This window comes from Micropterus salmoides, unplaced genomic scaffold (assembly GCF_014851395.1).
Source record: "Micropterus salmoides isolate LMB-PRFRI ecotype aquatic unplaced genomic scaffold, ASM1485139v1 Ms_hic_scaffold_2598, whole genome shotgun sequence".
NCBI classification, from domain to species: Eukaryota; Metazoa; Chordata; class Actinopteri; order Centrarchiformes; family Centrarchidae; genus Micropterus; species Micropterus salmoides.
In genome coordinates, this window is record NW_024041815.1 from 1 (window position 1) to 10,919 (window position 10,919).

Sequence of the window (10,919 nt, forward strand, 5' to 3'; positions counted from 1 at the left end):
GGACAGCTCGGCCTGACGGGACAAAAGAAGCCGTTATAACACATTCAAGGAACACTTGACCACAACAACATACCCCGGATGTCTCTTCATGTCACCAAAAATTCTGATGTCGGATTAAAGAGATAAAAAACTAGACCTGCAACCTACGCAGACTTCTTTCCTCCTCCCTCTTGTACAGTTGATTGAGTTGGAATAATATGTCTGATCTTTTCTAGTAAAAGTAGCGATACTACAGTATAAAAATGCCGGATTATTTCAGTTCATGCCTCTACTCACATCTAATTTCTCAGGACTACAAATTCTTTCACTGTGAACTACAAACGTGTCCCAATCAGGCAGTTAAATCTATTTTAAAAGCACCTTCATCTCCTGCAGGACACAGTTGAGGCAGGCCGTCTTGCCGTCCCCGGGGCTCCGGAGATGTAGAGGCTGCCGGGGAGGCTGCAGGGCCTTCTCCTCAGGAAAGACCGGATGGACGCCGCGCGGTCTCCCGGGACAGGAGCCGCTCGGGGACGGCGGTGTGGAGCGCCTGCTTCACGTTCACAAACCTCGACTCTGGGAGGAGAAGAAGTCAGATCCGGGGTTACTTTAACGAAGATCACCGTGGCTCGATTTACTTTAACAAACATTTGTCACACAAGATCTAACAAAACTAGACATTTTAATTTTTAACACTGAAGAGCGCTTACTTTCTGCAGTCGACGACCGGCGGTTTCTTCTCAGAGCTTTGGCAGGCGGGGCTTCCAGCAGGTGTTTCCTGTCCCATCTGGGACGATATGGCGGTGGGAGATAGCGCCCGCCGTGGGATGGGACCAGCCGTCGGCGAGCTAAGACCGGCGAGTTCTCGTCAAAGCCCAGCTTTCGGGGAGAAGCCGGGGTCGGCTTGCTCAGCTTCGGCGGTGACCCAGAAAGGAGGCGCCGAGGTTACAGCCGTTGTCGTCACCTACAGAGGAAAAAAAATACAAGGTGAAGTTCCAGGTGAAGTTTATGTGGAGGAGCTGCTTTCTGTGACAGGAGACAGTTCAACAGGCCAAAGGGATTAAAGACAGTGACCTTGAATTCATAAAGAAAAAACAGACTAACAAAAGCTGTTGGTTGGACAAAAGAAGCAGTTTGTAGATCACTTTGGTCTTTGTTACTGGCCGATATCAGCACAAAGAAAAGTCATGTATAATTCCATTATTCACTGCTGGGTACCATCTAACATTCACATTATTTCAGCCAGAAACGTGTTGTTTTTATTAATGAAGGAAACAGAAACACACGCTGGGTTCTGCTGCAGATTTCAGTCGCAAATCCACTCAGATTTAGGCTTAAAGCAAAAGTCTGACATCTTGGGAAATACGCTGAATGAACAGTTGTTGCTGAGTGTTAGCTGGTAGAAAGTGAATGTGTAACTAAAGCTGCAAATAACCTAAACTATTCAAAAACGAACACTCAAACAACTTGAATCCTCTCAGATTAATTATTTCGTTTAGCCAAATGCTCACCTAAATAGCTTTGTTGTTGTTGTCGTCCCTGAAGTTCTTGCTGTCGTGTGTGTGTGGTGAAGCAGCACGTAAGCAATAAAGTTTACTTACAGAACCTAAAACCCAACTAAGTTCTGTAATGCTATATAGGCTGCTGAAGGGAGTAAAATACCAGGGATCTCTCACCTGTGCGTTTTCGGGGGCTGAGTGGAAGCCGTGGCTGCAGGCTGGGGATGATGGCGGCTGGGCTGCAGGACGTCTGGGCGAGAGAGGAGTGGGCCGATCGGCGAGGCGTCTCGGGGAGAGGGGCCGATCTGGACGAGAGGTTTGGGTTCTGGCTTGGTTGGTGATGGAGCTGGAGATTTGTCCAGCTGTGGCGCCTTGGAGCGAGAGGAAACTCTGCAGGATTTGCGGCGAGGAAACGACAGCGTGGGCTGAGCCCGACCCTGAGAGCGTGTGCTGGGCATCTTGTGTTTAATCTGAAACACAAAAGATAATCTATTGTAAATTAACTGGCGGTAAACAGTTATGTACCTCAGAGTGTTGCCAACCGATTCTTTGGACAGACAGTTCATATATTAATTTATATTTTAATTTTGTTGTACTTTATTTGATTCTTGCACTGTTTACGTACAAAGATTGTAAAACACACAAAGTTGTGGTCACATAATAACTACACGTGACTGGACACACAGATGTATTTATCATATAACACCTCTTCTTCACATTAAAGTTGAGCCTTTCTTTGCATCTGAGAAGAAGTAAACTCAGAATATAAGTTACAGGAAACTAATCAAGTATCACATTTTGTACTGAAACACCCAGCGAGTAGATGACACAGCATCTGATAATGGCAGCTTCAAGCTTTGTTGCCTACGACAGCAAACGAGGTACAATAAACCTTAAAACACAAAAAAGGTGTTAAGTACAAACATTACTCTCACGCGACTGTCCACGTTTGGTTGATCTTACATACGTAGATGAGAGATAAAGTTTCAGTGAACTGAATTTAGCTTCGTGTTAAACACCAGATTAGCTTTAAACGGTAACATGGCTGTTAAAACTAAACATGTTAAGTGTTTTAAGTATATTAAAGTTAGTAAATACTTAGCCAACAGTATATTTAACTTTACATTCAAATGTTCCCGCAGAGGAAACAATAAGTTAGTTTGGTTAAATGGCGCCAAGACGGCAGAGGTCCAACCGCGGCGACTTACGTAAAAACCCCAGAACACCCAAAATTAAACACTAACATAATGAAAGTTCAACTTAAAAGATAAAGTGTTCACATTGTAATCCTTCTGAATTCTAGGTTTGTCGACACAAAACGTGAAAAAACTCATCGCTGTTTCAGTCGACAAACTACTAAAAAACAACCCCGAAGAAAAGGACTTCCGGTTGCGATAAACGAACATTTTCACGTCTTTCACTTAAATTGTCGCTTTGGTGCTAAATTTACCTTTACGAAAAGTTAACAGACGACTTCTCAGCTCAGAGATGAGTGTTTTCTCTCGTCTTGAAGTCCTCTCCGCGTCTCTATCCGTCTGTCTTCTTCCGCACACTGAGCTCAAACTAGCGCCAAATCCTCCTCCTGGATCAGCTGTGTCTGCCGCCGCTGCTCTCTGATTGGTCGGCTAAAGGTCAGCAACAGCTCATTGGCTCGACGTCACGGGCGGACGTTGCGTCAGTGTTAGGATGCCGGCAGGCCTGTGGCGCGAGTTTCAATAGAAGAATAATTTGGCGGAATATAATATTCCCGGGAATTTAAGAGTGTTTTGTTACATCGGTCTGTTTAGCGCCAGACTCCTGTCAAAATATGACTGTTTCTACAAACTAAAGACCTATAATGGTCATTAAATCCCCTTAGGGCTGAGTTACATACTTAAAACAGATAAAAAGTGAATGACAAATTACAATAACAGAACAATAAGGCCAGGCAAGTTTATTTGTAGATCACAAAAACAAGGCAATTCAAAGTGCATTACATAAAACATAAAAGTAACATAAGGGAATATAAAAGGACATTGAAATATAAGTTTTAAAAGACTTGAAAAGAAAATAAAACAGGATAAAATGAAATACAAGTTACAGTGCAGTGTAGGTTATTAATTTACAGCATTAAATTTGATTAATAAAAATTAAAGGCAGTGGTAAAAAGAAAGTCTTGATTTAAAGAACTGAGAGTTTAGCAAACCTGCAGTTTTCTGGGAGTTTGTTCCAGATAAATGGAGAATAAAAACTGAACGCTGCTCTGGAGCAAGAGGGCTTCTACACTCTACACAGTTGCCAGTTTATTAGGAACACCCAACATTAAATGCTAACAGCATGCTAAACACACTTACAATGACAATGTCAACTGATGCTAATGTTTCACAGGTAGAATATTATTTTGCATATTTGGGCCCAGGAGTCTGGACTGTTTATTTTATCGATGTATAGAAGTTGATTGATGTTCTCCTGTATAAATATTTGACCTGAATATTTGAAAACTTTGGTTTTTTATTCATATTTTGTTTGTCTCTGGTTTTTGCTCCCTCCTTCCTCCGAGCGTCCTCATACACTCGGAGAGAAAGAAAAGCAGTTTGTGACACTTGTTAAAGGAAGAAGATGTTAACTGCAGAGGAAATAAATACACCTTCACATCTCAGCCTGAATAAATGTGGTTTTAAGCTGCAATCATAGCAAAAAGCCAATTAGAACACAGTGCACCTAAAGAGATAGACAGTTTTCGGTTAACTAGAAACAGTCACTATATCGCTCTCGTCAAAGCAACCAGACCCCCTTGAGAAAAATTTAAATTTTTCCTCCCTTGTCTCCAGCTGCCTTGATCGGTTATTTTGTGTTTTTTGTTAAACCCTGAAACACCATTGATATGAAATGTTGTAACTTACGGATCGTTCCGTTCTTCCTCAGAAGCAGAACAACAACAACAACGCAGAGAATGACGGAGGAAATGATCCCAGCACGACCAGCGATCTTGTTTCCACCACCTGAAAAGATTTCAGAGAAGATGCTGAGTTTGGAAGAAGGGCAGGTTCAAGGTCATATGTGTGGGGAATTTTAACACATGGACATATAAATAGATTTTGGTTTAATTTTCCCAGGGTCCGAAATTTCCGTCACCTTGATACAGTGGAGGTGAATTTCATTTGTGGTGCTCACAGCATTAAAAAAATTGATTAAAAGAAAACATCAGCACATTAAACTGTCCAAAACTTGATGTGTTAATTGTGTAAAAATGCTCACATTAAATGTTCAGACCTGCTGCACATTTCCACACAGCAGATCATCTTGCACTCAGAGGATAAAGTTGAACAAAGAAAGAAATATTCAAAGACATTTACCACACCGTCTGGCGCGGTCTCTTCTTCCTCTGGAGATCCAGTTGTGCTGGAATCATCTCTCTTTGTCTCGTTCTGCTGGTCTTTTCCCACCGTTTCTAATGAAGAGGTCTAATTTAGGAACAACGTTATATACACTTTGAATTAAATGAACCTGAACAGTATTAAACTCAGCATGCTCACCAACAATGAGGTCAAACACAGCTGGTCTTCAGCTTTGGGACAAAGCCTTTGTAAAGTCCTCTGTCAGACAGCTTCACTGAGGAGATGTGCAGAGTCAGGACTCCTCTGATCAGGTCTTCATGGAGGAGAGTCGTCCTGCTCTGTATTGATCCGTCTGTGGATCAGGATCGTCCTGTTGATGTCGATAGACGTGGACGATATCCTTGTTGTCAAGTCTCGTCCAGTCCACAGTGAAAGCAGACAGGTTGACGGGAGGATCCAGACGACACTGAAGAGTCACATCATCACCTTCTGCTGCCTTTATCGGCTGAGCCTGGTACATGGCAGGAGGCTCTCCTGAGGAAACAAACATTATATTTAGACAGTTTGAAAGCCTCTGAAGAACAGCCATCTTTGCAGCATTTAAAATGTTTGCGATGCAAGTTCAGGTGTTTAAACTCTGCCTCATAAGAACAGCTCAGCTTGTGTGTCCACACTGTTGTGTTATGTAACAATAATGAAAATAAGTAATAAATAACGTTGAAATAATATTTGATGCAGAGTCAAGCTTATTCGCTTGATTCAACTTCACACACCTCCTCTTCCCCAGCATTATGGAAGTAAATACTTATGTGCTTTATTAATAGCCTCTCATCATCATTATATATATATATATATATAATTACACACACACACACACCACCACACTAGTGCAGTCACATGTAAATACAAAGTTACTGGACTCTGTATCTTACCCAGGTGCTCTAAAGTAGTTCTAGTCTTGGAAAAAGCCATTACAATGAAGTTTAACTTTCTCAGGTTTAACACATTTCATCCATGCAATATTTATATATGCTTCTCAGCAAAGTCCCCGGAGAGGCTGTTCAAAGCATGCTGCCAATAAAAAAATATTAAATCAGTAAGGAGCGAACAACAAACTTACCGGTGACAGTTACCGCAAACAGTAAAATAATCTTTAGAAGTATTCCTTCCATATTCAGGTCAATGCAGAGTAAAATGTCCTGTCATCTCACTGCCTCACAGATGAGCGTCCAGAGTGTCTGATGAAGTGAAGTGCGGAGGAGAAAACTGTCTCCTGTCACTCACTGATGAGGAACAGAACAGTGACTAATGTTTGTCGTGGTCGAGGTCGGAAAGAACAGCGGAAGCATCCAGACCCAGCGACCAGCCAATGAACCGCCTGGTGGATGACCGGACCTTATTGGTCGAAATTGCAACTTTGGGCGGTGCTTATGTGTGGATTGTCCGTTTTCAACATGGCGGCCGTGTCAGAAACTCTCTCATATTAGAGCTAAACAGCACACTAAAATATGTTTCAGAAAACATTTGAGGCGAGAAATAAGCAGCGCAGAAACAGAATCTGGATTCACATTTGATCAGCTCAGCCTGGTTTCACAGTTTGAGGTCAGTCTGTCCAGGTGCCCGTCTGCTCGCTGGAAGTGCTCATTTGCATAGTGTCATTAACTACCTGAGTCATTACCTGAGTCATGAGGGTCATGACAGTAATGAGGGTGTTGAAAATCCCTACGAGTTACTGTTCTGTAATGAGCTCACTCATATTTGTTATTGTTTATTTATCTTCACAATTCAGATAAAATGCATTTTGTAATAAAATGTGAGTATCTAAATGCCACATGTAGTGAATCCATTATACATTTTAATGTAATTATTTACATCAACTAGTAAGTAAACATAAGCTACACAATATAATTTCGTCTCTGCTCAAAATAAAGTAATTAATTCCAGGTGGATTTCAGATTCTTTTCCCTGATGAAAACACTGAGGAATTTTTAAACAGCACTTTGTTAGTTTCTGAACACATATAACATATAATATTTTAAGCCTTCATGCTGTGTGTGAGCTCCACCAGCAGAGGGCACTCTGCCCCCTTCTGTGCACGAGTCCTTCTGTGGCGCCAACAGCCAACAAGCTTTTGACTTTTTGACTTGTGTTTCTATCACAGAGAAGGCTGCACTGCGACCAGAGGAAGCTGATCACTGAGCTTGAAGGGTGTGCAGAACTTCACCTTCCTCCAGCTTCTTTCTGTGGAGCTGCTAAAAACTCTCAGCTTCCACCATCTGCTGTTATGAGTCAGAACAAAACTCTTCCAAAACAACTCTGCCGAGTTCTAAACTTATTTTCCTTTCCTATTTTCGCCTGTGTAAACTACTTATGTTAAGTAGATTAAATATTTTTAATGCAGCTTGTAGTTCTCATAAGTTAGGCATACTTATGTGTGAAACCTGGTGAGCATTAATAGCTCCCGGGCTTTCAGATCTTTTAATGCTTTTTTGGGTTTAATTCTGTTTGAACTAGATAAAGGCCGTGATCTGTCCTGTTTGTACTTGTGTAAAGTAAAATAAAAGTGAAGTTGAATCATTTAGTTTTTCTCCCTGGTACTCATCTCAGGACCTCCCAGATTTTCCCCAGTACCTGGAGGGTGTGAGCCTGTGCAGGTTTGAGGACTGATGATAGTATCAAGGCCCCATCACCTACCATCACTCTCTGTTCAGATAAATGCTGGACTGGCAGGACAAATCAGAACACCACTCCTTCCTTGTTGTGAATTATTTTGGAGCATTATAGCCTAAATTTTTATAATTAATTACTGGAGCAATGGTGGTCTACATTGTCATCATTTAAAGTGTTATTTTATAGTGTAAAATTAGGATCACAGTGTTAAAACTCTACAGCTCTGAGTGTATGTGCTCCTTTTTGTATCTAACTGCCCAGGCACATGTGTGTGTGTGAGCAAGTTCGTGTGCTTTGGGAGAAAAGGGAGGGAGCACAGTGAGGCAGCATCAAAAACACCTGCAAAGGAAAATATAGAAGTAGATTTTGTGCAAATTGTATTACAAAACATACATTAATATAGTCCATCACAGTAAGAATGTCCTGTTTCTGGCACAGAGCACAAACAACACCAGTTTATTCCACAAAAGTCAGGTTATGGATGAAATGGCATGATCAAGCAGAGTTCATGCAGAGGACACAGAGAGGAGGAGCAGGCAGTCAGGGACTTTCCCAGATTCAGGTGCAGCAGGAAAGAGAGCCAAGAGATGATGTGAAGCCAAGAAACAGAGCTATAAAAGGAGGTCCAAAAGAAGGTGAAAGTCAGTCGTTACATGGTTTTCATGTGGACTCTGTTCTGGTAACAGAGTGGGACTCTATTTTGCACCGATCTCTGACACACTCCGGTGGAACTTTTGTGGTCTAATTGGTGTCTGTTTTTGTTGATAATAAAAATGTTGGTAAGAGTTCAAGCTTTCTTATCTGGCCCAAGTCTTGAATTAACGATTTATGGGAACCACACCTTGTAATTGGGCACTGTTTTTGTAAATAAGGATGATGTCAACTTCTGTCTTTTAATACACATTTATATCATATACAGCAGGCTAGTATGTACAATAGTACAGTGAAGCAGGGCTCTGCAGTGCAACGCTTTCACTCACATATGCCCAGAAATGATTTACAAGCACAGTGGGTTAGTGAAGAAAATCTGTAAGTGTAAATAATGTTAAGGTTAAATTACACCAGTAGTCATTTACTCTAGTTCCTTCTCCAGGTTGTGGTTAGAGCCTCTGCAGTGAACAGATGGAGATTTAGTTAAAAAGCTACAACACTTGTGGGCCCATGTCGAGCGTTCAGATCCAAGAGTCTTCACATTATCACATCACACATGCTGCAGAGATGCTGAAGGATAAAAGCAAACTGTTACCAAAGCAAAATTGCCACCAGGATGACCTGACACCACCCACCACAGGTGTGCGTCACCACCTAAAGACAGCAAGTCACACACATAAAACCCCACACAATAAGGCTCAGTTAAAGGTCCACACATACCACAACATGCAGTGAAGGGAAGAGGGGCTCCCACAGTCCACCACCCTGTCAGAACACTGGAAGAAGAGGGAGAAGGGCTGAGGGAAGTCACGCAGACCAAAAACAAGCAAACTGCCCCACCCTTAGCAGAACCTAGCAAAAACATTCACAGGGCCCATCCACCTGTAACAGAGTCTCATAAAAAGCTCTGATTTTAAATCTACATTTAAAATCAGGGCACAAAAATCAGCAGTTCAGCAGATCAGGCAGCAAAACAGCAGCGGCTATACAACCCTCAACTAATGCAGTAAATCATCCACCAGCTCTGACTCCACCTCATTCAAGGAGCAGATGTTTAAGGCAACTCAGGGTATCAACCTCCACGGCCGCCTCTGTGGTGAACTCAGGCAAAACAGGCCATGCAGTCTACAGGGTCTTGGTGGCTTAAAATGCCTGTTATAAAAACAATTTAAAAAGTGTTCACTAAAGTTAAAACAATTATACATCATCCTCGAGGCCTACCATCCAAAATCTGCTCCCTGACCACACTGCGACACAATGCATTAAGAGAGAGTGAGACTAGATTGTGGCATTACCAGGCCGAAAGCCTACCATCACAACAAGAAAATGGATAACCACACAGGCCAACTAAGTCAGTGATATACAAGCTTAAATTTAAACAGCTAGACTTGTTATCAAACTCGAACCATCGGTTAATATTTAGTTTTATCAGAGTTATAAAGCAGCTAGCTGTCAATACTCAAACACGGTAGTTTTTTTGTTTGTCTTTTTACTAAAGGGGACCGGGGCCAAACTCCCCTAAACAGATGAAAAAGTCTGAGCACATTGTTCAGTCTTCTACAGAGCAGCCTTTACTGCCAGTTAACAATCTGAGGAGCCATCAGTCAGATGAACACAAAGCTTTATTTGGACATTAAGTCATTCATTCACAAACACCTCAGAAGAAAAACCTTCTGGATATTCCCTGTGTCACATCACAGAATACCAAAAGCAACTTCTAATGACATTTTCTCACATCTGATACAAACCAGCAGACTCAGAGCAGGACTTCTCTTCCTTTTAACATATCAAGCATGTCCCACAAAACAAGCAACACACAGCATTGAATCAATCTGTCCACACACGTCCCTCACACTGTCTTAATGCTGCAGCATGTCTGCAAGGATAAAGATAGAAACACATTAACAGTGCTGTACTCTACTTTAGTTTTACTAAAAAAAACTTTATTTTAGTTTAGTTTTAGTCTAAAATCACCTTTCTAATAGATGTCACATGGGCTACTTTTATTTTGAAGATTTTACCGGTTGCTTTCACTTCCATAAAAGGAAAAGACCACGTGACTTCCGTTTTTGGTTTATAACGAAAAACAAGTTGACTGAAGTTCAGAGACTCTCTTCATTCTTTGTTCAAAAATGAATAACAATAAAATAAAAAGCCAAAAGCGAAAAACGGGACGATTAAAAAAATTTTTTTTTCGTTTTTTGATTCTGACACCAAAAACGGTTATTTGGTTTTTGAAACAAAAAACAGAAAAAAGGTATTTTCGTTTTTGAATTACAGATTATCCACAGATACCCAGACCTTCACAGACTCTCTTCATTATTTGTTCCAAAAGGAATAACGATAAAATGAATGACCAAAAAACGAAAAACGGACCGTTTTAGTTGGTTTTTCGTTTTTGTATTACAAACAAATTACGGATTATCTACAGATACTCTGACCCTTTTCAACACTGTTACATGAAAACGACCGTCCAGGTTCAGGTGTGTTTATACTACAATCAGCTGAAACCAGGGCGAGTTCAGCGCAGACAAAACGTAGCTAAACGTTCTTTTCAACGGAAACGGTGGTCCCCTGAACACCCTGTTGTGTAGCAAGCACACTGCATTTTTCTGGCTGTTTAACGCCCACCAAACGGGAGCAAACATACCTCGAAGCCTGTTGCAGAACGTTGCGCAACGTTTCAAGGAAACATGCCGTTCAATCTGAAAACATTGCAAACCGGTGCAAAACGTTTTGAGATTGAACTCGCCCCATATGGCTGCACACAGGTGATCTCCACTTAATGACGTGACTTCTGAAA

At 41.5% G+C, this 10,919-nt stretch overlaps 1 protein-coding gene across 1 annotated transcript; it reads right to left on the reverse strand.

Moving 5' to 3' along the window:
• Positions 1 to 5,013: 5,013 nt before the first annotated feature.
• Positions 5,014 to 6,110, reverse strand: LOC119919177 (myelin-oligodendrocyte glycoprotein-like). Its single transcript, XM_038739640.1, has 2 exons — positions 5,916 to 6,110; positions 5,014 to 5,329 (listed from the first exon to the last, which is right to left on the reverse strand). The coding sequence occupies exons 1-2, from the start codon at positions 5,965 to 5,967 to the stop codon at positions 5,103 to 5,105; spliced, it is 279 nt and encodes a 92-aa protein (XP_038595568.1). The 5' UTR covers positions 5,968 to 6,110; the 3' UTR covers positions 5,014 to 5,102.
• Between the last annotated feature and the right edge of the window lie 4,809 nt (positions 6,111 to 10,919).

Coding starts and splice junctions, on each gene's coding strand:
- LOC119919177 (XM_038739640.1), bottom strand. CDS start 5,967: ATGGAAGGAATACTTCTAAAGATTATTTTACTGTTTGCGGTAACTGTC. Junction 5,330..5,915: donor GTTTGCGGTAACTGTCACCG/GTAAGTTTGTTG, acceptor TTGTTTCCTCAG/GAGAGCCTCCTGCCATGTAC.